General features: G+C 38.8%; 4 protein-coding genes and 1 long non-coding RNA gene across 6 annotated transcripts; 2 read left to right on the top strand and 3 right to left on the bottom strand.

The window, feature by feature from the left end:
- Nucleotides 1-1,400: 1,400 nt before the first annotated feature.
- LOC121755683 (50S ribosomal protein L1, chloroplastic-like) lies at nucleotides 1,401-4,319 on the bottom strand. Its single transcript, XM_042151032.1, has 7 exons — nucleotides 3,855-4,319; nucleotides 3,018-3,197; nucleotides 2,858-2,912; nucleotides 2,419-2,546; nucleotides 2,114-2,197; nucleotides 1,780-1,905; nucleotides 1,401-1,698 (listed from the first exon to the last, which is right to left on the bottom strand). Exons 1-7 carry the CDS (start codon nucleotides 4,302-4,304, stop codon nucleotides 1,570-1,572), a joined length of 1,152 nt encoding a protein of 383 aa, XP_042006966.1. The 5' UTR covers nucleotides 4,305-4,319; the 3' UTR covers nucleotides 1,401-1,569.
- A 12-nt stretch (nucleotides 4,320-4,331) lies between these two features.
- Nucleotides 4,332-5,730, top strand: LOC121755719. The gene is made up of 3 exons (XR_006040855.1): nucleotides 4,332-4,811; nucleotides 4,879-4,974; nucleotides 5,071-5,730. It is a non-coding gene; the product is annotated as an uncharacterized LOC121755719 (long non-coding RNA).
- Nucleotides 5,731-13,295: 7,565 nt separating this feature from the next.
- On the bottom strand, nucleotides 13,296-15,738 carry LOC121754707. Its single transcript, XM_042150021.1, has 3 exons — nucleotides 15,378-15,738; nucleotides 13,487-13,643; nucleotides 13,296-13,386 (listed from the first exon to the last, which is right to left on the bottom strand). The coding sequence occupies exons 1-3, from the start codon at nucleotides 15,577-15,579 to the stop codon at nucleotides 13,296-13,298; spliced, it is 450 nt and encodes a 149-aa protein (XP_042005955.1). The 5' UTR covers nucleotides 15,580-15,738.
- A 958-nt stretch (nucleotides 15,739-16,696) lies between these two features.
- Nucleotides 16,697-19,581, top strand: LOC121755684 (protein RETICULATA-RELATED 4, chloroplastic-like). The gene is made up of 8 exons (XM_042151034.1): nucleotides 16,697-17,358; nucleotides 17,586-17,654; nucleotides 18,313-18,444; nucleotides 18,531-18,584; nucleotides 18,676-18,720; nucleotides 18,808-18,947; nucleotides 19,076-19,201; nucleotides 19,279-19,581. Exons 1-8 carry the CDS (start codon nucleotides 16,828-16,830, stop codon nucleotides 19,325-19,327), a joined length of 1,146 nt encoding a protein of 381 aa, XP_042006968.1. The 5' UTR covers nucleotides 16,697-16,827; the 3' UTR covers nucleotides 19,328-19,581.
- A 138-nt stretch (nucleotides 19,582-19,719) lies between these two features.
- On the bottom strand, nucleotides 19,720-24,945 carry LOC121755646 (putative disease resistance RPP13-like protein 1). 2 transcript variants are annotated; one of them, XM_042150976.1, is made up of 3 exons: nucleotides 24,826-24,945; nucleotides 20,275-24,374; nucleotides 19,720-20,178 (listed from the first exon to the last, which is right to left on the bottom strand). In XM_042150976.1, the coding sequence occupies exon 2, from the start codon at nucleotides 24,048-24,050 to the stop codon at nucleotides 20,799-20,801; it is 3,252 nt and encodes a 1,083-aa protein (XP_042006910.1). In that variant the 5' UTR covers nucleotides 24,051-24,374; nucleotides 24,826-24,945; the 3' UTR covers nucleotides 19,720-20,178; nucleotides 20,275-20,798. The 2 variants fall into 2 exon arrangements, with proteins under 2 accessions (XP_042006910.1, XP_042006909.1); XM_042150975.1 differs by having other exon boundaries at nucleotides 20,275-24,924.
- Between the last annotated feature and the right edge of the window lie 2,494 nt (nucleotides 24,946-27,439).

Here is a 27,439-nt window from a genome sequence, read left to right as displayed (position 1 = left end):
CTCGTTGAACTCGCCCGGTTGGTCAATGGCGGGCGCAACAGGAGGAGAGGGGGGCGCCGGGGGTCCCAGGAGTTACAGTCGGCATCCCCCCTTGGCCAGTCGACAGAGGATCTCAAATTCTTCGCGCGTCAACAAATGCGCGCTCAGATGGCCAAGACGTTAGCCAAATGGCGGACGGCGACGGACCCCGAGGAGAAGAGTTTTCTTCACGCAATGCTCGTGAGCATGCGTGACGATTTGAAGACCGGGGGGTTCCGGCGGATACGGAGGCGGCGGCGACGGTGACGGTGGCGAGGGGGGCGACGAAGACGAGGAGTGAGGCGGAGGTAGTGTTTTTTTTTAAATAATGTAATTTTTTTTAATTAATGTATTTTTTTAATGTAATTTTTTTTAAAATTAATGTATTTTTTTATTGTATTTTTTTAATTTAAATAATATTATTGAATTTTTCCGTATTTGTGTCGTACATTTAATTCCGTATTTTGTGTGATTGTCAATTATTTGTTTTATATAATTAGGGGTGATGTGGCTAGACTATTGTTGGGCTATTGCTGGGTTATTTGCTTGTCCTGATGATGTGGCAGGAGAATTTTTAGTGCTGATGATGTGGCAGGAGGATTTTGTGGCTGGGGGCTATTGCTGGGTGAAAGCTACTGGAGATGCCTACTGTATTACTAGATGCTATGGTATTTATTTTGTTTATTCATAGATTAGTCTTAAAGCTCCATTTACTTTTCTACTACCTTATACTCTCGTTTGTTTTTTTACTTATAAAAAATTTAGGGTAGATTTTGAAATTCTAGGTAGTACTTTTCCCCTTGGGAAAGGTATAATTGTACAACCAAGCCAAGGGATTGATGTATAATTCTATATCAAAATGTGGGTTTTCATATTTTTGCTTTGGATTAATTTTACTAAACCGAATTAACTGTCCAAAATTATTCATATTTAATGTAGGCTATTGATTTTTTATTTGTTTATTTTGTTATCTAATAAATCTCTATTCACAAAAATTGTCATGTTTTTTTTTTCATTTTGGGTCATTTACCAAAATTAGTATTTATCTATATATAAAAGATTTATAAATACATCAATTACTATTTATTTATATCTTTCTTTATTTTTGTGGACAAATAATAGTATTAGTTTGGCCTTTATTAAAATAATGATTGAAAAGTTGGTAAAATGCGTAACCTCAACAAACATATAGAGGTGAGTCATGATTGAATACTGTAAAAATTGTTTGAAAACTAACAGATTTTCATTTTATCCTTTTGCAGTTGCATTTGAGAACAAGTTTAATTGGCATTTGATGTACTAATAGAAAACAGATTTAAGATGGGACTTTCTTTACATCCAAGAGAATGAATTTAACCAGCCAATGTTACACAATCGTCGCCTGCAAATTAAATAACACTATGCATTGCAACAATAAACAAACACAATTTCCACTTCATTTTTCTTTGGCATAGGAAGGCTCTTCACTGTCAAATCCATACTTGCCTATTCTCTATACTACATATTCTGGAAATGGATACAGAAGATAATCTACAAAGTTAGATGTAATGTTCAAGAGAGCTTGTACTCGAGCATTTCTCTAATGTTCAACCGAATCGACGGCCCCATGGATGAGCATACATGAGCACTTTTCCAGTACACACCTTTTGCCCCTGTTGGCTTGTTTGATTCTACTGATTTCTGCAAGTTTTAATGGCAATTACTCGAATGCTTCTACCGTACACATGAGAATAGAACATAAGCCAAACAAAGATCACTCACCACTGCAGCAAGAAAGTTTACAATCAGATCCTCCTCTGAAAAATCTGCCTTTCCGAAAGGTAAGTGGACGATCCCAGTTTTATCCGCCCGATATTCCACTTTTCCTTTCTTGAACTCCTCGATTGCCTGCAACAACATTTCAGGTTGTATAAAACCTTCAAAAGAGCCAACAACTTAACCAACCCCAAGCATAAGAATTTTTCTTCAACGGTGCAAGGATAACAACCATGTGTCTTCGACATCATGAACAACCAATAACAGGCAACTTGTCCAGTTTCAGTATTGAAATAAGTTGCTTGCGATACCAAAATAAACTGAGTATTTGAGAGTGTACCTGTGGTATGTTCGTAGTCACTGTACCGGCTTTAGGATTTGGCATCAGTCCTCGAGGTCCTAGAAGTTTTCCTAAGCTTGCAACCTAACGATGAAGAATAGTATACGTCAGAGGGAGCCTCTTTAAAGAGAAGAAAAAATAAAAACATAAAAAGAGATAACGAAAAACGTAGTGTTAGGATAAAGTGTAGTTCAGAGACATCAACTACGAACCACTAAATGATTGTTTTCTCATCATAAGGATCAGAGTTCTTAAACTATATCCAGGGTAGACAAGAGCAACTTAATAGGGATATATATCAGGACCTTAGGCATCATGTCTGGTGTTGCAATCAGTTTATCAAAATCCATGAATCCTCCCTTAATCTGTGCAATCAAGTCCTCTCCACCAACAACATCAGCTCCCGCATTTTTTGCCTCATCAAACTTTTCACCTGCAAAAGAGAACCAACTGAGCATATGAGGCTACCGCGATAGATAAGCCATAATAAGGTCAGTTATAGAGAAAAAGGAACACATCATCGACATCCGAGGCACTATACACAATATTTATGATTTTATAATGGCTGTTGTTAGTAGCTAAGTTTGCATACAGCTTAACAAGAGTTTCCTAAGGCGCAATTACAATCATTCCACTTCAAAAAACCAGAAACTAATTGAAAGTCCTTCTCTTTGCCCTTCATTGAATTTATACATGTGTTTCTCGTGAAGGTGTAGTTCATCGATAGAGCAAATATGCAATCACCTTGTGTAAGAACAGCAACTTTAACAGTCTGACCAGTTCCCTTTGGCAGATTTACCTATTCAGTCACAAAAATATTGCACCGGCCATCAAGATTTGGGGTAAGGGTTCAAAACACACTTTTGAATTTTGATCAAACAAAGTGATGTATCAGAAAGCTTACAGTTGCCCTCAGTTGTTGATCATTATACTTGGGATCAATATTGAGGCGGAAATGAGCTTCCACTGTCTCGACAAACTTTGTGCTTGCTGCTTGCTTCACCAATGATATCGCTGTTTTTATGTCATACTCCTGTTTGACTTCTCTCAATTTTTGAATCTCCAGAAACCTCTTCGACCTTGTCTATCAATTGCAACCAAAATTTCAGAGTTCTAGAAAACTTAGATGGGAAGGCGACAATGTTAAGGATCCAGAAACTCGTTTTATATTCTAGCTTCGATGAAATGTATTCAGTTCCTAAATTTGACAATTCATGACCTAACACACTGCACAGACACACACACACACACAGACTGTAAGGGCATCAAGATGGAGATGACGTCTTACTTTGCCCAGACAGATGATGACTAAATTCGTCTAATAAAATGCAAATATATTGTTTCTAGCTTTCATTGCACCAGATGAAAATCTCTATTAACATGCTCGAGCAAATTAGGCAACTTCATTACATTGTTGCACACATAATTCAACCAAGCACAACAAACTGCAGCAGTTTTACATAACTAGACTTAACAAAACACAGTTCCCCCATTTCACACACACAGTGATCATCAAATATAAACTATACAAAAGTGGAGTATAAAACACACATTGGAGCTAATTGAATTTCCTAATGCTTCTAACAGATAAGATTATATTCCACACCATTACAAAAAGCATATTTTTTTTAATCACAAGAAGCACACGATTCCACACAAGAAAACCCCAATTATCATCCACAAAAAAAACTCTTGTGAAAGTAAGAAATGGAAACATGAAAATCCCAGTCCCCATACATACTCTGTCCCTCTTCAAAGGCAACGCAGCCTTGCCTTTCTTGGGCTTGGTAGCCACCGCAACGGCGCCACCGCCTTGCTCTTGCTCCTCCTCCGCGGCCTCCTCCGCCACCTCATCTTCAGTAGCCACGGCGGGGGCGACGAATGATTTTGACAAGCGGCCATTGTGGCGGTGGAGAAGCAACGGAGAGAGGGATAAGCTCTGGGCGGGAGCCGAAAAGATTTGATTTTTCTTGGTGGGTTTTCCGAATGAGAGGGAAGGGGAAGCGGCGGAGGGGCGGTGGAGGTCTTGGAGATGCGGAGGAGGAGTGAGGGGGAGAGTGGTGGAGGCCATTCTTGAACAAGTGGTGAGAATTGTGATGGAGAAGGACTTAGAAAGTATTACTCCATATGAAGATTGGTTGATTGGGATATCCAAATGAAATTGTGGTGATAAGGCTGCCCATTTGGCCATTTTTCACTTTCATAATTTTATTCTTGCCACAAATTTTAGTAATTTCTTAATGTTGATTTGTTGGTGTAAATATGGTGCCACAAAAATGTTTCATGTATGGTACCTTTCACAAAAAATGTTCTAGTTATACCTACATATAGACTTATTTGGTAGAAGTGAAATATGCTTAAGACATTTGATACAGTTTTAGGGTGTGTTCAAGTTGGTTGGAGAGATATCCACATTTAAATCTGAACCAGAAATTGTACTGTTCCATTAGGATATTCAGGCTTATAGGAAGGAATCCGGATTTGAGGGGTGTTAAATATTTTTGCAATTTTTTTTCAATGTCCAGATATAAAAAGTTCCTACTTTGCCCTCGTCAATTTGGAAGCCAGCCACCCAAATTGTTTTGGCAGAAGGCTGTTAAATTGGAATCCTAATTTGGGGAAAGTAAGCATAGAGCTGGTTTCGTCGGATCGAGGAAGACAACGGAAACGATGCAGTCTGATAACCACAACGGGAAAGGTATGAACAATGACCTCCATCTTCTCAAGCTTTACCAACTGTGATTACTCATACGTGTGATTACCAGTGCTGTCTCCCTTATCTGGTGCACCGAATCTATGTACACCCAACTCCGGAAAACGTTCATGGGGTGGTAGCCCTAGTAGCAGGGCTAATTGTGATGGTATGTAAACCCAGCTGTTTCAGTTAACGGCACCTCGTATTAACGAGGCTTTTACCTGACTTTGTGACTGGGATCATGTGTGTTTCTCCGTTCCAGTTGTGGCTGAGACGCCGAGGAACAAGTTTCGCAAGGGGGAAAGATCGAGACGCATGTGGACGGCAAAGGAGGAAAACCAACAAGTGCATACCTAGGGTTTGTAGAAGGGGGGAAAATCGGACCTGCCCCTTACTTGAATGATTTTAATTCAGGGTGATAATAGTAAATTACTCTCATATCTGGAGCCGGAAATCGAGACATGAAATGAATTACCACCTCCTGCTTCTGATTTGGTTTAAGACCATACCTGGAGTGAACAGATCGGGCTCAGACATTAACAACGGGCTTCCCTTGGAATAGACTATGATCTTGAACAACCACAAAGTCCATGATATAGGCCCATTTCTGCTCATATCAGCCTACTTGAACAGGCCTTTAGTTGAGGAAGCGATGATACTGAAACTGCCGAAAATATCAACTATGTTGGAATAATTTGGAATTCGTATTAGCACCATGAATCAAAATAGTTGGTATGTCAAATTCGGCCATCGGTATCGTTTAAAGGATGAAATAGACTTTTTTATTATATTTCCTGATTTATTTTAAATTTCTGTAATTTCATTTATTCACTCTAAGTTTCTACGGTTTCCAAACTACTTTGTATAAATGACTTATTGTTTTGCATTCAATTTTGATTTTATTAATAACTTTTAAATTAAAGAAACTAATATTTATATATTTTCTCTATCAATTTTGAATTTAGGGTTGGGGAAAAATACCGAAATACCGGCCTTATCGTACCCAAAAAATACTGAATTTTCGGTACGGTATGATACCTTACCGAAAGATTCTGGTAAGATAACGGTATAAATTTCCAAATACCGCGGTATACCGCTGCATACTGAAATGCAGTATATACCGTAAATTAAGGTATATACCGTAAACTAAGGTATATATCGCAAAAATATAAACACAATTATAAATAAAATATTTTTTATATATTTTAAAATTATAAAATCTATTGTGAAATATAAATATAAATATGAATATATTATATTTAATTTATTTTAAAATTATAAAATATAAATAATATTCTAAAAACTCAAATTTTCTATTTTAATTGATGTTGAAAGTCAGGTATACTGCAAAAGTAAAGTATACCGAACTTCGGTATGGTATACCGAAAATGAGGTACGGTATTATATGGAAATTCGCCATACCGAAAATAAGGTATACCAAAGTTTGGTATACCGAAAAACTTTGGTATGGTAAAGGTATGACTTTTTCACAACCGTATTTACGGTAAGGTATACGGTATGATGGTTTCGGTAAGGTATACAGTACCTACCCACCCCTAATTTTGATCATTCTTATGGCACGTTTTACATCACATTTTAATGTTGTTCGTTATAAATAAAATGCCTTTTATAACAAAAATATTTTGTATAACATGGTATACATAGTACAAATCTCGATTATAACAAGTACTATAACTTTTAATATATCATGCCAAATAAAATGTTACCTGTATTTTGTTTTTATTTTAGAGTGAATTTCAAAAATTGGTCTCGGAACAAATGGAAGTAGGAAAAATTACGTTTCAGGAATCTGAACATGAAAAAAAATCATGTTTACGGTATCTTGATGGACTATTTTACCTTTGAAACCATGGATTGTGTATACGTCATTTTATTCATTTCATTATTACTTTCTTATATAATTATCATCTACAATAAATATCAACTTTTTCATCATTCTATTACTCTCATTATTCACATTAACTTTTTCAATGTCTAACATGATCTTTCCTACTTCGCAAACTAATATGGGGGCAACCTCTATTTTATAGGGAGTAAGAGTGTCCACAATGGGGGAGCCGCGGCCCATGGCCTTCACGCGGCCCCCCATTGCAGAGAGCCGAGAGCCGGGGCCCTGAGGCGAGAGACGAGGCTGAGCCGCGGCCGCGGCCTTCACGCGGCTGAGCCGTGTGAGCCGCGGCCCTCCACTGCAGCGGGCCGCGAAACGCGGCTGGGCCGCCGAATTTTTTTTTTTTTTATATTTTCGAAAATTATTTTATAAAAATACACTCCCTCCCATTTCCATTTTTCCACATCTTTGTACACTTCCATTTCCTTCATTTTCACTTTCAAACACTACAAAAAATGCAAGGTGGAGATGGTAATTCCCCGGGGTATGGAGACTCGGGATACGGCAACTTCCCCAATCAGACGTGGAGTCCGCAATCGCCCCAATTCCGGGTCCAGCCATCCCAGCAGAGGAACTTGGTTCGCCAACCATCGGGGTTCGGTGACTACCGACCGAATATGGACGCGATCAACAACCCGTCCCAGCACTTCCAATCCTCTCAATTCCAATCCTCCCAATTCCAATACTCTCAGTCTCCTCTGTCTGAATCTGATAGATTCACATGGGAACAATTGATGGGTACACCGGAGACCCCGACATCCGGTAGTGTGGAGATGGAGGCCCCCACCGGGGGTCGCCGAACCGGCGGTGGTGGGGGGCGAGGCGGCGGCGGTGGGAGTGGGAGGCGAGGCGGCGGCGGTGGGAGTGGGAGGCGAGGCGGCGGCGGCGGTGGAAGGCGAGGCGGTGGCGGTGCGAGGCGAGGCGGCAGAGAGACGGCGACCGGCGGTGGGCGAGGCGGAGACGGAGACGGAGAGCCGGCGACCGGCGGTGGTGATCGGCGGGGCGAGAAGTACAACGACGACGAATCCCTCGCTGTTGCGCGGGCTTGGGAGGCGGTCACGACGAATCCGGTCATCGGCACGGATCAGACCGACATTTGCTTCTGGAGGCACGTCCTGACGGTGTACAGCAGCTTCAAACCAGAAGGCAGTGCCTCCCGTGATGAAGGCCAAATCCGGAAGAAGTTCGGCCGGATCAGTAGAGCTGTGAAGAGGTTCAGGAATATTTACGAGAGACAGCTCCAGAATGCCGAAAGCGGCCGCAGCGAAGCCGACGTACGGGCGTTATCGTATCAGTTGTTTAATACTGACAACTGGCCCAAGTTCACCTACTGGAATGAATACATGCTTCTCCGAGACTCCCCTCAATTCAAGGAGATTTGCGACGCTGAGACCGGTCATACTGGGAAGCGGACAAAAACCGGGGCCGACGGCACCTACAGCAGTGGTACCGACTCACGTGCATTCGACCTGAATGACGATGTGAGAGATGAGCCCCCCTCGACAATGTCGAGGCGCCAGCGCCCGCAAGGCCAACAATCCGCCATCCGGGAAGCTAGATCCGCTTCCCAAGTCTCTCGGGCGAGCGCGACGACAGCGCACCCTTCAACACCGACCGCGGCGTTGACTCAAACACTGGAGGTGCAGATGATGAAGCAACTCCAGGATAACTTGTGCTTGTACGAGAAGTCGACGGACCCCATCACCAAGATGATGTACTACGACCTCATTCTTAGGTTGAGGTCGAAGTTGGGCTTCCCCGCTGGGTCGGCGACGGGCGAAGCAAGCGGCAGTGGGGCCGGTGTCGGCGGCGGTGGCGGTGAAGGAGGTGAAGAAGATGTGCCGGATTCCGATGACGCAACCGAGTAGGTAATGGTGGCGTTTTTTTAATCTTTTTATGTTGTGTTTTTTAAAAATTTTCGTTGTAGAATTTTCCCCTGTCAAAAATACGACGAAAATTTATCTATAATTCGTAACTTTATTAAATCATGTTTGATCCACAAATTATTAGTCTACAAAAAATTTAATATAGTTAAATTAAAAAATAGCATTAACCAAAAAGAAAATAAATTAAATTTTTTTTAGAGGGCCACATTTGGTGGCCCTTGTTATTTTTTACATTTGGTGGCCCTTGTTAGTTAATATTGACTTTTACCATTGTGAAGGCCACAAGAGAGCCACGAATGGTGGCCGGGCCACATTTGGTGGCCTTTGAAGGCCACCATTGTGGACACTCTAAGGACCAATTTTAAAAGTTCCTCTTTATTATTGCAGCAAAAAGTTCCTCTTTATTTAAAGTTCCTCTTTCTTTTATCATAGGAATTCCTCTTTCTTTTATAATAGGAAACATGGTAGTAGTACAAAAAAGATACTACTATTAATTTCTCTAAGAGCATTCACAATAGTGGACTAGTCGGCGCTCTAGCCATCAACATGCGGCTAGACGCTGGGATAATTTGATATTGCGATCGGCTAGCCGAAAGGAGGAGAGAGAAATGCCCTAGAGCTAGGGCGTGGGTGAGCCAGCTAGGGCGAGTGGCTAGGGTGCCTATTGCGGAGTAATAGGCAACCCGGGCCAATTTTTAATTTTCATTTTTTTTATTTCTACTCTATATATATAACTCATTACACTTCATTTTTGAGATATTGGTCTATAAAACAATGAACTTTGCCCAAAATTTGGTATTTCCCATGAACTTTGAAATTGGTCTATAATATAACAAACTTTGCATTTTGTTTGGTACTTCCCAAACTTACCAAAATAAGATATTTTTATCAAAATCTTATTTTACATAGGCAACCGTGATACATTTTATGATATTTTAAACCACTTTTTAAGTTCATAGCATGTAGGATAAAAAGTTAGGGCTGACAAATCGTGCGGATTTGGTCGTTATCGGGTCAACCCGATAACGACCCGCCACCTCCAAACCCACTAAGGCTAAACCCGAACCCGAACACGAATCCGAACCTGAACACGAATCCGACCCGCCACCTCCAAACCCGGACACGACCCAGACACGATAGCGACACGAACCACTTTGGGTTGACCCGACACGATAGTAACACGATATCGACCTGAACACGATAACAGCTGTGACAGCTTATTCAACACCACTATTGTCATGGTTCAATGAAGCAACAACTTGAAGAACACAGATTTTTTTCTGCTGCACCATCTAAAGCTCACTTTCCCAAGCTGCTCCTCAACCAAACACCCTAAATCCCCCAAGTGTCTGTCACTACACTTTTCAATACATTCCTCAACATTACCCTCAATTTCTCCATCTTCCAGCTCTAAACCACACAAAGGTTCTGCCTTTACAGTCGAACCCTCCAAAGCTTCCCCCAAAACGTCAAATTCCTTCCTACCATCAACTAATTGACCTCTAATGGATTCAAAATCAACCACTTCTTCCCCTAAATCAGGCATATTCACACCGGTGCCTTCCATGAACCAGCCGCCGGGGGCTGAAAGTCAAGGAACGAATCAGAAAACGATGAGGGGAAATCGTCAAGCTCTGGAACAAAGAGTTCAGTTGGTTTCTTGGTGAGGTGTTCGTCCTCTTCCGGGTTCGGTCCTTCAACAGCGGGAGTCTGCAAGAAACCAACCATGTTAGCCGTAGAATCTAGGGTTGTTGAGGTGGATAATTTCAAGGTTATATACACATATGAGGGGATTTGAAAACGGAAAATCAGCGAGGTGAATTATAAGTAATTAACAGGAGCCCAGTACAAAGACCAATTATTTTTTTACTGCACAAAATTGTGAAGGAGACAGCCGAGTTCAATCTAATAAAAAATAAAAATAATAAAACATTAATTTTTAACAGGTTACCTGCATCCGACCCGAATTTTTCGTGTTCTTATTGAGTCAACCCAATAATGACCCATATCCAATAAGACTTGATCCAAACCCAATTATTTCATACGGATTCGTGTCGGATTATCGTGTCGTGTCACAAATTGACAGCCCTAAGTCACATTGAAAATCACATTGATTTAATTGGGTCAAGTGTGATTAAAATGACTCGTAAATTAGTCAAATATAGTACTCCATGCTGTGGGAAATACCAAACAAAGTGCAAAGTTTGTGATATTATATATCAATTTTAAAGTTCGTGGGAAATACCATATTTTAAGCAAAGTTTATGATTTTAGGGACCAATTTCCCTATTAATATTTGATAAACACCAATTAATTTCGTATTTGTTATTAATTTGATAAAACGAATGAAATGGGAGGGCTAGGCTTGGCTATTGTTAGGCTGTGGGAAGGCTAGGACATTGACTAAGCTATTGAAAAGATATAATGATATGCCAGAAGGAGTTTTAGGCTGGACTACTATTAGGCTAGTGCTAGTCCACTCCTATTATAAATGCTCTTAGTATTACTACTACAAAAAAAAATACTCCTTTGTTAGACGAACATATCAAGACTTATTTTATCATAGGAAATATGCTAGTATTGAGTATTATATATTTGGGGTCGTTTGGTGCGCGTGATGAAATTTGATGTATATGATTGAAATGTCTTTATTTATATAACGTATTAATATTAACATATGGCAGGCTGTATTTAATTATATATGGTGTATTGAAATATATGTTACACAGTAGTATGTAATTCGTTGTTTGAAAACCATAAATTTATTAGTACTATATTGTTAAATATTATAATCCCAATTTTTCGTAGTTCGTACCGATCTAATCTATAGCTTTACAAGTCACATACTTCATATAAGGAAAATTCACAAATACATAAAAACACTCATTATAATCAAAATGATTGTGAATTACTTTTCATTTATATGATTTGTGGCTCATTGGTTAGGATTAACTTTCACCGCTTAATATTTCGAAGCCGAAAGTTTGTGGACGCAAATAGATTAATCTGATAAGTTGTTCTAAATAGTGCATTTTCTAAACTAATATATTGCCCTACCACCACCAATTTGCTCTGTAAAGTTTGGAATCTTATATTTTCAAATGTTATTATTTACGTGGGCCTATATTAAACATATGGTGTATATTTTACATAAAGCATATGTTCATACTTGAGTACTATTTTATTTTTAAGTATTTTGTATTTCAATTTAATAGTATAAAATAGGGTCTTGTTAGGTTGAGATTTTTTAGCTTAATTGAGAATTGAGATGCATTTTCAGCCACTCATTTTGAAATGTCAACTGCAAGTAGATTATGTCAACTAAGGGGTATTATCGTCATTTCATTTCAATAGCCAGAATATCAAATGTCAACAATTCGTATTAAAATGTCAACAACTAAAAAAATTTTAATTTTTTAATTTTTTTTTATTTTTTTTAATTTTTTTTAAATTTTTTTTAAATTTTCGCGCGATGTCAACTACTGAGACATTATGTCAACTACGATGTGTAGTCTGCACATCAAATGTCAATAGCTCTGCACATCAAATGTCAACAGCTTATAATGACATTATATATGTGTAGTTGACATGAATTGTATATGTAGTTGACATTATATGTGTGTAGTTGACATGAATTGTATATGTAGTTGACATTACATGTGTGTAGTTGACATGAATTGTATATGTAGTTGACAAAAATAAAAAAAAATAAAATAAATAAAATAAATAAAAAAATAAAAAATCGAAAAAAAAAAAAAAATTTTAAAAATAAAAAATATTTATTAAATAAAATATATGATGAAATTACAAATATGCCCTTTCACAATTAATTAATGTAAAAATATTTTCCATGTGCCAAATTCTGGACCACTCATTTAATAAAAATGAGTGGCTTATAATGCATCTCAATTCTCAATTAGGCTAAAAAATCTCAATTGATCACAACCCGTATAAAATAATATAAATATCACATGCATACCCCAAAAAATGAAGAATGTTTATTTGGCACCAAAACATTTTGGGGAAAATTTGATTCAAAACTTTTAAACCCCTGCATCTGACTGAATTTTATCGAAAACGAAAAGTAATACTCTCTCCGTCCCACTTAACATGACATGTTTTCCTTTTTAGTTTGTCCCAACTAAGATGACACATTTCATTTTTTTGGAAACTTTCTCTCTCCAATTAATACACTCAACCATTTTTTCTCACTCCTATTAAAATATTCATATTTCTTTCTCTCTCTATTTTAATACCTGCACCCACATTTTCTCTCTTCAACTAAACACTCTTTAACCAATAACTCCTAAAATCTCGTGTCGGCCAAGAAATGTGTCCTTTTAGCCGGGACGGAGGGACTACTACTACTAATAATAGTGAAATCATGGAAACCAATGCAAAATTTTATAGGAGTATTATTTATTGAGGTATTTATTATTAATTTTATTATTTTATAAAATACAAACTACAATAATAAAAAAATATTATTACTATTTTGATTATTATTATTATTATTATTATTTATTACGGAGTATTTAGTAGGAGTATATAATTTTTAGAACAACGAAAATCATACTGTGTATATCTCTTAATACCCGTACTTATTTTTTCTTCTATTAAAAGAATTTACTTCAATTATTACATCTAATCAATTGATTTAAATTTATAACAGATTTTCTTCATCCATCCATCTTAACTAAGTTGAGTCATATTCCTTTTTGAGAGGTTCCAACTAAGTTCAGTGGCGGAGCTAGAGATTTCATAATGGGGGTCCAAAATTAAACTTCAAAAAAATTACATAAATTAAATTATAAGGTTTAAAATGTAAAAGTCAAATGCAATCACATCATAACATTTGTCTTCTATTCTTCATCTTCTGAAACCGCTGCATAATAGTTTCATTGGTAACTTTAACAAACACATCATTTTCGATGTAAGGAACTAAGCAATCATTCAATAGTTGGTCTCCCATGCTATTACGTAGAGAAGTCTTGATGATCTTCATTGCTGAAAAGGCTCTTTCTACTGATGCAGTGGCAACTGGTAAGATCAATGACAACTTAACTAATGAATAAACCATTGGAAAAACTTCATGTTTCCTTGTAGAAACCATCTTTTGAGCAAGACCACTGATTCCTGATATTTGTGAAAACATTTCATCTATGCGCACATCGAAAATAAAGTTCTCAGGTTAACTTTTAAGCTCGGACAAAGCAACTTCAGAAAATTCAGAAGGATAATACCGTGCAAGACGAAGCAGCTTCTCCAAATCAAATGCAGAAAATAAATCCCTAGGATCAAAACATGACATGCATAAAACTAAGTCTGTGTTGACTTCATCAAAACGTTGATTCAACTCTTGAGCTTGCAAGTCAATAACAGAACAAAAGAGCTCAACTCGATAATAGTGGAGATTCTTCATTTTCTCAGCTCTACGTCTTCCTTTTTTTCGAGCTACAAACTCATCTTCCATGTCAAGCACATCCAGTTCATATTTGCTACAAAACTTAGAAACATCAGCAAGCAATACATCCCAATCTTTTTTCCTCATTATTTGCAGACGTGATTTTGCTACCTTGACAAGATTCATCGCATTAACAATGTCTTGATCTTTCTTTTGTAGCACTTGGGAGAGTTCATGTGTGATTCCCAAGATTTGCTTCATAAGATGTAACACAAAGACAAACTCAAAACTATTTATAATTTCTAGCACATCATCAGCTTCAGCCCTTATTGAATCGTCATGACCATTCTCCCCAACATACTCAAGAACATCAACAATAGAAGAATATAAATGTATCAAGTTGACAAGAGTACCGTAATGTGAACTCCAACGAGTATCTCTAGGTCGCTTCAATGACATTTCTTGATTTAGTCCTCTTCATGTGCTTATTTCATCATTTGCAATCTCTTTAATAATATTCTCTCTCTGTTTCTCCCGAAGTATATCTCTGCGCTTACAAGAACCTCCAACAGTATTACACAAATGAGAGATAGAATTATAAAAAGATCCGACAATTTTATGTTTTTTAGCAACAGCAACAATCGTGAGCTGAAGCTGATGAGCAAAGCAATGTACATAATAAGCACTGGAATTTCTCTTGAGTATCAAACTCTTCAACCCATTGAATTCTCCTCTCATGTTGCTTGCGCCATCATATCCTTGACCTCTCAAACTAGATATACTTAAATCATAAGTAGATAACAAATAATCAAGTGCTTTCTCAAGTGAGGTTGCAGTTGTATCACTAACATGAACAACACCAAGAAAACGTTCTATAACACATCCATTCTTTCTCAAGTGAGGTTGCAGTTGCAGTTGATTTAATGATTCTTCTGACTCATCATGACCGCGGAAAGGCAATCCTTGCATTATAAGATAACGAAGAGAAATAATCGTTGCATTTAATCGCAGGCGGTAGTCAAGCTTAGACTGTGTTGACTGTTTTGCCAAAGAGACCTCAATGTGTTGGGCTTGATTCATCAAATCCTCACATGCTAATCTGCACCTGTTATGAGCACTTTTATGGTTTCCAACATGATCTCTTAATCTTTCTTTCTTGCGCCAGACCGTAAATCCCCCTGATACAAAAGCATCTTGTCCATTTCCGTGGAGTCTTGAAAAAAGATAGCAATATAAACAAAAAGCTGCTTCCTTTGTAACATTATATTCCAACCAATCCTTAAATTCATCAAACCAATGTGAGATAAATTTACGTTTTCGATTACCATCTACTGTAGGACGAAAATCATGATTACTTGGTTGACACGGACCTTTAAGTAAGTAAGCTCTGCGAACTTGTTCTATTAAATTTGGTGGATAACTCATTATATCAGGTCGTTCTCCTGGATCACTTGGAAGATTCTCTAAATCAACCTTACTTTTATCTTCATTCGATAATTCTTGAGGTTGAAGAAGTGAAGGTTCAACTGATGAAGAATCAACGGAAGAAAGTTTCTTGAAATAACGATCCATATACCTACAAAAATAGTCAACACTGATTAAGTTCAAAATATTTGATATTTTCTGTATGCAAAACTATTAACACACACATCAAATAAAGAATTGGAGTTATAAAATTCCAACTACAGAACCACCGTAGTCCGTAGCCATTGAATTACATAAGCTATCTTCTTTCTCCCCCTTTGAATTATTATTGCAGCCAAACAAAAAAACAATATATGTAGAAAAATTAATTGAATTATATTTGAGTTTTGAATATACCTAGTTCTAGTTTACCAGATTTCAGACTTGGAACGGCAGAATGAATACGCTAAATTCAGACTTGGATTGGAACGGCAGAATGAATACGCTAAATTAAGAGGCACGATTCATATATATTTTGCTGAAACCTATCTATAATATTATATTTATTATAAATTATAATTATTGTGGAATTACTAAAATACCCCTAAGTTTTTTAAGAATTAGTGGGGGGACCATGGGCCCCCTGGCCCCACCCTCCCTCCGCCCCTGACTAAGTTGACTAATTTTTTTTAATAAAAAATAAAACATTAAATTAATCTTATTTTATTCAATCAACTATTTTAATCTCTTTAAATATTTCTTATTTTATTCAATCTCTCATACTTTTTAATTAATTTCTTAATTTTGAATCAACTTAATTAGGAGGGGAGTAGTATTTCAAATTCAGAAAAAATAGGCAGCCCGGAATTAGGAATTAGTGAATTACTACTCCAGATTTACCATTTGCCCAATGTCTGCAAATTCCCTTTACTCCCTCCGTCCCACATAATTTGACCCAGTTTTTCATTTTGGGCCGTCCCACATAATTTGACTCATTTCACTTTTACCATTTTTGGTAGTGGACCCCACATTCCACTAACTCATTCCTACTCACATTTAATTATAAAACTAATATATAAAAGTAGGACCCACATTTCACTAACTTTTTTAACTCACTTTTCATTATATTTCTTAAAACCCGTGCCCGGTCAAAGTATCCCAAATTAGGTGAGACGGAGGGAGTATTATTTATAGCAGAAATGAAAATTAAACAAAAAATAATGATGTGACAATGTAAGAAAATATAAATAGAGGCTGAGATTGTTCTCAAATTCCAAAATCAGATCACCTTTTTCTACTCACACTCCTTTGTCTTGGTGAGTCAGTCAACTGTCCTAAACACTCAGCCACCGTTTCCCTATATCTCCTCTCTCTCTCTTTCACAAACACACAACTCAATAATCGAGAGAGACAGAGATGGCCACAGCCGCCTTTTCACGCCTGACTCCGCAATTCTCCATCTCCTCACCGAATGCGCCTCACCGCCCTCTCTCCCCTTCCTCCCTCACCTACCCGTCGACTTCCCAATTCCTCAATCTCTCTCTCTCCTCCACTTCTTCCCTCCATCTCATCGGCTCCCTTCACTCCCCTCGCCGCCCTTCCTTTTTATCCTTCAGCATCGGCGGCGGCGATGATTCCGGCGGCCATGGCGGCGGTGGAGGAGGCGGAGACGGAGGTGACGGAGATGCAGGGGAGAGGAACAAGGCTGAGGCAATCATGGCATTGGCAGAGGCTGGTAGATCTTTGGATAGCATTCCCAAGGATTTAGCAGCCGCCATTGAAGCTGGAAGGATTCCGGGATCCATCGTTCATCGATTTTTCGAGCTCGAGAAGTCGCCTTTTCTCGGCTGGCTGCTCCGATTTGGAGGGTTCAAGGAGAGATTGCTCGCCGATGATCTCTTCTTGACCAAAGTTGGCATTGAGTGTGGCGTTGGGATTTTCACCAAGGTTTGTCCTTTTCACTTTCACAACAATGTTTGTGCTTCTTTAATGTTTAGATAATAACTACTCCATTAGGTGAATCTTGTTGATAGTTTTGTGGTTGTAAAGATGGATTAAAATTCAAAACTAGTTGATGAATTGGGATGTAAGTCGATGCTCTTATTTTAACTGAATTTTGGATGTTGTGAACTCTCAATTTTCAAATCAATAAGGCATGTAGTTCTGTGTGCTAGACTGCTGCGGAGCTGGAGAAACGTCGAGAAAATTTCAGCAAGGAGCTAGATTTCGTCTTGGCTGATGTGGTATGGCTCTTTTCGTGGTTTATGAGTAGTCAATCCACCCATATATCCGGGACAGATATTCTATGATATGCTCTTAAAAATATGGAAGCTTTTGACGAAAATATGCATGCTTTTTTCGAGATACCATTGGCTAATGAACCTTCTTTGCTTATAACTAGCCCGTCAATGAAAGAGCGGAAAAATGATGACACTGATACTTGGAATCAAGAGTTAGACTATGGTACCAGATTAACTCATAAGGTGTAATGTTTTCTCAATAGTTGAAGTTATAGAAGATGAAACGTTGAGCTATATCGATCATATTCCTTAATATTAAAAGATAAGCAGTCACATTCATGTGTGCAGTTTCCTTGTTTCAGTAATTTGTGTTATCTTTTGCCTTTGAGGAATTATGGGACAAGTAAGAGGAATGATGATATTCGTTCCCGATATTTTTCTGATGTGAAACATAGTGAGAGACAAAATGTTGATTTGATGCTTAGTTGTTAGATTAATTTTTGTAAGTGTAGAATGCCATTCTCATTGTTGAGAAAACACAAGGTAGAAATTTGCAGCATCAATTATTTCTAATTATATTGTTTGTTCTGATTCAGCATTTACTCATCCCATTATATTTTTTGTTTGTTATTCTCAAATTTCCAATCATCTATGCTTTTAGGTAATGGCCATTATTGCAGATTTCATGCTTGTCTGGCTACCTGCCCCTACTGTTTCTCTCCGACCCGCGCTAGCTGTCAGTGCTGGAGGTCTCAGCAAGCTCTTCTATGGCTGCCCTGACAACGCATTCCAGGTTATTCTTTAGCACGCACTTTCATTCTGCTTCGATATGTAAATATTTGTTCAAATTACTAAGTAACACTCGGTGCATTGCTGCAGGTTGCCTTGGCGGGAACATCCTATTCATTCCTACAAAGAATAGGGGCCATTGTGGTAAGTGATGAAGTGTTGCTTCATAGTTCAGTAACTACTTCTGTAGATTATGAATTAGACGAATCTGAGAGTATTCTCATCTGCCTTGCAGAGGAACGGTGCAAAGCTGTTTGCTGTTGGGACCAGTGCGTCTTTGGTAAGTCCACTCTCATTAGGAATTGTCTCTTTAATCGTTGCACGTAATAGACCTACCCTTGACCCTATTGCTGTATGTCTATTACAGGTTGGGACGGGTGTTACGAATTTATTGATCACTGCGAGAAAGGCTATAGACAAATCTTATGCCGGTGAAGCAGAAGACATTCCTATTTTGTCGACAAGTGCTGCATATGGTGTTTATATGTCAGTATCAAGCAACCTAAGGTATGCAAGTTGGAATCTCAGTAGGTTATGCTCTTAGTTATGATGCAACACGCTCGACTCTTTCAGTTATTACTGAAGTTTATAGATGAGGAAACCAGTCATTTATGTGATGATGCTATGACGTATAGGTACCAAGTACTTGCTGGACTTATTGAGCAACGGATTTTGGAGCCTCTGCTACACGAGCATAAGCTCGTGCTCAGCGCAGTCTGCTTTGCTGTGCGAACTGGCAACACGTTTCTGGGCTCACTGATGTAAGATATCGGTGCTCCAAATACTCCTCTTCCTGTGCTTTGTACTAGTCGGAACTCATACAGTTTTTTCGTTTCAGGTGGGTCGATTATGCACGATGGATTGGAATCCAGAAGGTACGCGAATAGAGCATCAACGCGGCTTCGTAGGGTTGTTATGCTATGCTTTGAAACAATTTGATCATTAGAACTGCGTTCTAGGAATCAATTTTTTCTCGTTTTGAAGATTGTTTTTTTGTGATTTATTGAGGTGGGGTTACTTTCTTTCAATTGCATGAAATAACAAGCTGTAATCAGAAACAGGAATATGTCGTCTATGTTCAAGCTCAGACTTACTTTATAATTGATTCTTGAAGAAGATATGCAATTATATGTTGTGATAATTTCCTGTGCCTGCAATTATATGTTAGTATGTTCTAGCTCAGACATCTAAATCTTTGAAGTAAAATTTTCTTGAGACGATGAGTATTTGGATCTGTTCTTTTTAGGAACCAGAAACAATTGAAGAATCCACAAACAGTTTCTGATAAAAGAAGATTACACACATAAACACAGTTTCTGATAAAAGAAGATTACACACATAAACACTGATACATCAAACATCAAACATCAAACATCAAACATCAGTAACTGCATATAATGATCTAACAATATTATGAATCACCAGAGCAAAAATATCAAACCCCCCACCCCCCAAAATAATCAGAAATATCCACTTCGTCGAGCCTTCCACATCAAAGTTTTCAGCTCGAAAATGTAGAGTCGGCCCATATTTGAAAGAACGTATACTAAGTATTTAAAGCTGAAAATGTAATCAATACAACTTTAGACTTACTCTTATTTCTCCCCAATATTTCTTGCCTGTATTGTTTAGAGGAGCTATATCCAAACAGATTTGATGGCACAATTAAAAACACAACTTCAACAAGACTTGTAGCAGTGTTTCTGCACAGCATTCTCTTGCCAACTCTCTTCACAAACTGCACATGCAACATTAAAAACTGACTGATAAGGAACGAGAAAATGAACGAGTTCAAAAGGATCAAACGGATAAATTATGGTTTGCAAATGAGTACCGGCCTACTAGCCATCAATCAATCGAGCAAGCAAGCTAGTCCTCCCAAGTGAGTGCCTCAAACTGAAGGTTGTTTATAAACGTAAGTTCCATCTATCTCCACACAAGGAATTCCAGCTATCTTCGGCCAATAGTCCCCTTTGTCCCTCAGACACCGTGGCATCAGAAGAGGGCAGTTACTAATTTCTAGATGCCACAGCTGTTCAAGCAGCCCTTCACTAGGCAAGACATTTAAGTTTTTCGCAGTTCATGATAGATAGATACCGTAACGAGGTCAGTTTCTTAAGCACTTCATTCAGAGAAGCGAGCTTGTGGAATCTAGCAATAGAAAATTTTGTTAGAGAAGGAGGAAGGAGACCATCACCATCACCGAGTATCTCAAGCTCTTTGAATCCACCACAGATGGAGAACTCCCTTAGAGAATAGAGCCTGCGCAGGCCCCATTCTGAAAGGGGCTTGAATCTCTTAGAATCCCATATCCTAAGTGAAGATAAATTCGGAGGCAAATCAAATTGTGAAAAATTATCAAGCCTGTGACAACTTCGTAACTCTAAGTGATACGAGGGATTTCATGCTACGAATCTTTTCTGGCAATGACTTGAGATTTGCACATTTTTCAATAGAAAGTGTCCTGAGGCTCGGTGGCAAGCCTTGTTCCGGGAATTCCTTTAGACGACAATTAGATAGCTTTATCTCAATAAGATGTGAAAACCCATGCAATCGCTGTAGGAGATTACTGAAGTCTGGCCAAGTGCGTAAACTAAGATCTTCCAGCATAATGCTGCTGTATGGGGGAAACATCAGCTCTGGAACTGGTTCGAGTTTGGGGCAGTTTTCAATTGCAAGTTTCTTTACAGAAACTGGGAAATTACCTCTTGCCCAGGTCCTCAGGGATGAGCACTTCTTGATCTCCAACCTTTCCAGGCCAGACATGTTACTGGGAAGGGACTCTAGTGCATTGCAGCTGAGTATCTCGAGGCGTTTCAGCATGGGGGGAAGGCCACTCTCAGGGAAGTTGACAAATTTAAGACAATTCTTTATAATCAACTCTCTTAGTGAGCTGAGATCACTCAAGTCATTTGGGAGGGTAATCAAATTTTCACAGCGAAAGACTTCAAGAACTTCAAGTTTGCGAGGAAAGTGCTGCTCTCCTTGTCCCATTGATACAAGCTGCTTACAATCTGCAATGACAAGGCGCTTTAGATGGGTAAGATGTTCGAGTGAAGTCTCTTCTGGCCACAGTGATAGCAGCTCACTGCAGTTACAACACTCTAAAACTTCAAGTGCTAGTAAGGACTGGGAAAGTTCCCTTGGTAGATGTGAAAGCCCTGCAACAGCCTCAACCTTCAAGGTCTTTAAGGAGTCAAGATTATAGAAACTTTCTAGCAAAACCTTGCTACACTCTTCGAGATCCAACTCCTGCAGCACAGGAAAGTTCAATGGAGAGACACTGGTTAATTTGCTGCACCTGGATATAGTAAGCTGACGAAGACGTGGGAACTTAATGTCCTTCCCATCAGCAGAAGCAGCCCATTTCTCCCATTCTGGCATGTAATCAAATCTTAGTGTCTCAAGTTTATGGATCCACAAAACCACTCCCATAGAACTCAGTTGAGATTTTGGCATGCTTCCTATAAGCAGGTGTTTAAGCTCTGGAAGCTGTCCTAGTGGTGGTAAATATTTGCATTCCAAACAACTGAGGATACTGATACTGGATAACTTGTGGAACTGAGGATTCCCTATCCAACATGGGAAACCAACTCCTCCATAGTGAGAAATCTTGAGACTTCTCAACTTTTCATGAGGATGCAGAGAGTCCATCACTTCTTCTTCTGTACTTTTGTCACGGGTATCATCCATTTTACTACCGCATGTCAGTTGCAATTCATCAAGTTCGTGTGTGCATAGACTTGCCTCCTTTACATCCTCAATATTCGTCACATTTTGCAATTCAAAAATGGCAAGTGATCCCCTCAACTGCTTCAAATCCCTCAATTCCCTTAATCCCAGGTCACCCTCTTTGCTCAAAACAATTTTTGGTAACGTTTGAAGGTTCTTCAACACACCAATTTCAACCGGAATATCTTTCAGTTGATCAGTAGTGGAGTTATCAAGATGCCGCAAGTTAGACAGCTTCCCCATGGTTGACGGTAACTTACATATAGCACGGCAGTTACGTAGTGACAAGGTTTGCAAATTGTAGATATCACCCAAAGTATCGGGCAATTTAACAACTGAAGTCCCAGATAGATTGAGATACCTTAGACGTATCAAGTTGCAGATTGAACTTGGCAACTCTGTGATGGAGTAGCCACTTAGAGAAAGTACTCTTAAGCTGTGCAATTCAGGTATCAGTTCTGCTAAGATCTTGTTTGATAAGTAGAAAGGAGGGCAAACAAGTGCATTTTGGACAGGCATCGGTAAGAATATCCTCAAGCCTTGAACTTCACTGAAAGCCTTAAATTTTCTGAAAACTTCATATTCATGACGAAGAAATGAACCATGACGAGCTTTCGTAGGCATCTTGTATTCCAGATTGGTATCCATTTTCTCATCCAGACGATAGCATGTCTCCCCAGCAACAAATTGAGCCAAATCATTTATAAGGTCATGCATAACAAAATATTCATCCCTGTCACTTGCACGTTGAAAAAAGGATCTTGACAATAGCTCATTGAAGTACTCAAGGCCTAACTCCTCCTTAGTTTTCCTACTATTTTGCTTTTCCAGAAAACCTTCTCCCATCCACAAACATACTAACTCATTCTTTTCAAAGTCGTAGTCCTTTGGAAATATGGAGCAATAAGCAAAAAGATGCTTCAAATGTGGAGGAAGATGGTGATAGCTTAATCTTAAAACAGGGAGGATATTTCCCTCAGGCAAATCCCATATCTTGCTAGTTAGCACATCAAACCACTCCTCCTTAGAGCGTAAGAGGCCACCAAGTGTCTTAGCAGCCAAAGGCAAGCCTTTACACTTCTTCACCAGTCTCAAACCGACATCTTTTAACTCTGAGTTGACATGGAAAGATCTCCCAGCATGTTGAGCCAACAGAGATAGGCAATCATCATCAGTCAAACGTTCCACACGGTAAGCGGCACGAAGCGAGCCTACTACTGATGCAACTCTCTCATTGCGAGCTGTAACAATAATCCTGCTCCCACGTGTCCCCAACTGAAAAGGAACACATAGATCAACCCACTTTGCATAGTTTTCATTCCAAACATCATCCAACACAATAAGGAACTTGCTCTTTCCCAGCTCCTCTCTTAGCCTCACCTGAAGTATATCCAAGGCCTTGGACTGACCAGGCTCCCCAGTTACAGACTCATAAAGTTTTTCGGTGATAGAAACCACATCAAATTCTACAGAGACACACACCCAAGCCCTCACATGAAAATTCTGCTTAACATTTCTATCATTATAAACCAGCTGGGCAAGAGTGGTTTTGCCAATACCACCCATTCCAACTATTGGAATGACAGGAACATTGTCACGACAATCTTCATCCATAAGCAACATTTTCGTTATTGCTTCTTTATCTTCATCTCTTCCATATACATGAGACTCATTTACCACAGAAGTGCTAGGTGATCTTAATACTGATGGTCGGTTTGAGTGACCAACTGGATTATCCAGCAGATTCAATTCGGTCCTTTGCTTAACTATAAACTGCAACCTGTTTGTGACCTCCTTTATCTTGGGCATCATCTTATTATTAGATATTATTGCACTAGGCACAAAGCTGCCACAAGTTGTGATCCATTTCCAGACCATACTGGTTCTACTAGGTTGGATCCCCTTTGATCGTTCAGTGGAAGCTTGAGTGGTGATCTCATCCAATATATCCTCCAAATCATAAGCCAAGCTTGAGTGGTGATCGTTCTACTGGTTTTACAGGCTTCTGCGTTAATTGCTTCTCCTCTGCATCTTCGAGCACAGCTTGAATGATGGTCAGATTGGATTTTAACTTCTCAAAATGACTCTCGACTTTCTCCCGATTGGCCAATGACTTAATTATGCCAGAGGTCAACTGCTGAAACAACACCTGAATGATTGCAGACAGGAAGAGCTCTGCTACCGCCATTGCTCTTTATTCTCCTTTAGATAAAAATAAGGCAGAGATAGAGGATCACGGAAAGAATTGGCTCAGGAAAAAATGAAACAAATCAGAACAACAAACAATATTCCGACGATAATCATGAAATTCGAAGTGAGAGGCAACATATCATCACACTCCTTGTCAACAAAATAGATAAATCATCACAATTAATATCAACAATCATTCACCAACAAACGGCAACAGAGTAATTGTCGTACAACATGCTAACAGTTAAGCAGTAATACCATAAATAAACCATGAGAAATCAGCTATAGTAGGTGCGTTCATGTATTGAGCAATCAATCTAGAACTATATGAAATCAAAACAAAAACAACTCTGCTGAAGTGAAGAAAACATGAACAGGCGCTCGCTCGCAAATGAAGTGCTAATGGAGACCATACGAATACGATTCCGGCAGCATAATTACAGAAAAACAGCAAGTGACTTACACTGTTTTGGAATTAACTGGAGATTGATAGTCTGGAATTGTGCATCAAACTTCATACAAAATTATAGCTTCTTAATATGAACATATTGATTTTCGGAGAGAGTGTTTGATGTTGATGTTGATGTTGATGTTGATGTTGAGTCAAGTCAACGACCTTATCACCAAGAACATTCCTCTCTATTTTGATCTACACTTTAAATATTGTTAATCACTTTTCAAATCTTTTTTACTTAATATAAACTCATTAATCTTTAGGGCGTGTTTGATAGGCGTGCACACAGGATAACAGCCTATTTTCTGGTCTAATAGCACGTTTGATAGCATTGTTATTCTTACTCTGTGGCCCTTGAAAATATGCCTGGCCCGCCCAGGCCCAAGAAACTATACCCGAATTTCACAGAAACCTTTTTTGCTTTTTCTTCTGCGTTTATTTTCTGCATTGGAGTATGTGTCAGGAAAGTGATCGTCATTGTCTAAATTAACCTTCCTAGAATTCAAAAATTTAGGGCTTTCACCAAAATTTGAGAGGAGAGTGGCGAACGGATTCACATTTGAATATCACTCCCTCCCGTCGACGAAACTCGGTGTGCACAATCTTTGAATCAACAGACTCCTCTTCATCTTCCCTTCCACAATCAAAAGTCGGTGAGTGTCTTCTTCACCATCACTTTTTCTGCGCATTTGGGCGGCGTAGTTTTTTCTGAGTAATTTCTGTGTAATTGTCAGTTTTCTTCAACCTCCTTGGTCCGTGTGGACTTGTTTTTTTGTTGATGCCGAAAAACTGCCAATCTCACAGAAATTGCGATTTCATAATTTGCTCTGTAACATAGTACCCACTCCTGTGTTCGCAGAAATTGCGAGTTCATAATTTGCTGTGTAACGATTACACACAGACATGGCAGAAATTGCGATTTCATGATTTGGTTGGTGTTGTGTTTTGGTTTGAATTTCTGTCTATTTTCTGAGGTAAAATTTCAGCAGGAGATTACAATAGGTTCTGGAACAATGGCCAATGGGGGTTTGTCCAATGAAGCTCTCGTTTTGATGATTTTAGACATTATTCGAGTACATCGATTAAGGATTACTTGCTGCCTTCTAGCATATGGGCTACTAGGAGATGGAGACGAAGATTTGGCTGGTCGAAGGGTTAGGCGTAGGTTTTCTCATACAGAACGCATTCCCACTGTATAGAAAAAAGCATAAAACAACCAATTGTGTAGTTATAGTCTCATGTAAAAAATCAATTACCAACAATACAAAACACAAAGTCAATAGCAATTCATGAACTGTACATAGTTTGACATGTCCAACCTTAACAATCTGCTCCCATTGGTCATCGTCACAATCAATTTTGAAATCTCTGTTCATGTTGAAACCCACACCACTTCGTGCAAGTATCGCACTCAGAGACGAGTAGCTCTTCTTCCACTGGTTAATCTTCGAATTGATATGAGGAGCAACCCTCAAGCCGCATCCTGGGAACTCCCGATTCAGAGCCTCTTCAATCCGCTGCAGATATCCCCCACGAAACCCATTGTCACTTTTCCAGCCATGTGTGACAAGATCCTTCAGAATAGACACAAGTATTTCCTCTTCGCGAGCTGTCCAACTTCTTCTTGTGCGATCAACCCGGGGCCTTGGACCACGCCCTAGGCCACTGCCGCCTGAGTATGAGAATGTGTATTAATTACTACAAATCCGTTGAACACATCAAAATAATTGTATTTACCATAAAATACTTCCAACGATGTTAAGTTTACTGACCTTGCGAACCTATGTTCGTCTCGACGGAGTTCATTGGGTGGTAGTTGTCGGTCATGGTTCAAGCCACTGAAAAGAATAACACACAGATAAACGTTTTTTGAAGCCTATATGTAAAATCACAATGAGATTAAAAAGCAGCAAACTAATTGCACATCGAAGCTGATAATCCCAGAAAACAACAATATTGGCCCCAATATGAATTTAAATATGGAAACACATGCAAAAAGTTAATTTCGAAAACTTTTTGTTGTCGAAGCTGCTTCATGCCTCTATCGTATACCATTTGGACCAACAATAGTTTAATCGTCTACGCAATACTTTATTCGAATTTGCTGTAAGCATAATCAAACCCGGTTAGATCTATTGGTCCAAATGGTATGTCGAAAACTTTAACATCAAAACCAAACGATTAAACTATTGCGTAGACCATAAGGCCGGAAATACGCTTCGATCTATGTCAAAAACAGATACTAATTGAAAACATAATCAAACCCACTAAAAATAAAAAGCAGTTAATTACTAAATAGTTGCTTACTTGGAGATCTTCTTCTTCAACTGAGTTTTTATCAACTATGAGCAGGAAGGCTTTTAGCGGCAGAGTTATTGCTGAGGCGGGAAAAGGTGGGCGGGAGAGCAAATGTTTTTAGATGAGCTTATAAATGCATCTTCTAATTTAGGGTTTCAGCAGGGACACGAGATGTAAATAAAATTCAAATCGAGGGTAAAAATGTCATACCTTGAATGAATCTGTAGGAGTATGGTCTGCGTATCAAATGGCTGAAAAAAAAAATGGGCCCAAACACCACCTATCAAACGTAATACATTGGGAATATTTTTTGCATTTTCTTAGT

The sequence above is a fragment of the Salvia splendens genome, chromosome 11 (genome assembly GCF_004379255.2).
Source record: "Salvia splendens isolate huo1 chromosome 11, SspV2, whole genome shotgun sequence".
In the NCBI taxonomy this organism is placed as follows: domain Eukaryota; kingdom Viridiplantae; phylum Streptophyta; class Magnoliopsida; order Lamiales; family Lamiaceae; genus Salvia; species Salvia splendens.
The sequence above is the reverse complement of the archived record's forward strand: the minus strand, read 5'-3'. Positions and strand labels throughout refer to the sequence as shown.

Bases quoted from the DNA above. Each gene is read 5' to 3' on its own strand.
- LOC121755683 (XM_042151032.1), bottom strand. From the start codon at position 4,304: ATGGCCAAATGGGCAGCCTTATCACCACAATTTCATTTGGATATCCCA. The intron at 3,198-3,854 runs GTATGTATGGGG...TGCAATTGATAG, and splicing joins TGCCTTTGAAGAGGGACAGA to ACAAGGTCGAAGAGGTTTCT. The intron at 1,699-1,779 runs GTGAGTGATCTT...TAAAACTTGCAG, and splicing joins TAAACTTTCTTGCTGCAGTG to AAATCAGTAGAATCAAACAA.
- LOC121754707 (XM_042150021.1), bottom strand. From the start codon at position 15,579: ATGGATCGTTATTTCAAGAAACTTTCTTCCGTTGATTCTTCATCAGTT. The intron at 13,644-15,377 runs GTCCGTGTCAAC...TGATCTTACCAG, and splicing joins CAGAGCTTACTTACTTAAAG to TTGCCACTGCATCAGTAGAA. The intron at 13,387-13,486 runs GTTTCAGAAGAT...ATTTTTTTGAAG, and splicing joins AATGAAACTATTATGCAGCG to TTTAATTTTGGACCCCCATT.
- LOC121755684 (XM_042151034.1), top strand. From the start codon at position 16,828: ATGGCCACAGCCGCCTTTTCACGCCTGACTCCGCAATTCTCCATCTCC. The intron at 17,655-18,312 runs GTATGGCTCTTT...CTATGCTTTTAG, and splicing joins ATTTCGTCTTGGCTGATGTG to GTAATGGCCATTATTGCAGA. The intron at 18,721-18,807 runs GTAAGTCCACTC...TGTCTATTACAG, and splicing joins TTGGGACCAGTGCGTCTTTG to GTTGGGACGGGTGTTACGAA.
- LOC121755646 (XM_042150976.1), bottom strand. From the start codon at position 24,050: ATGGTCTGGAAATGGATCACAACTTGTGGCAGCTTTGTGCCTAGTGCA.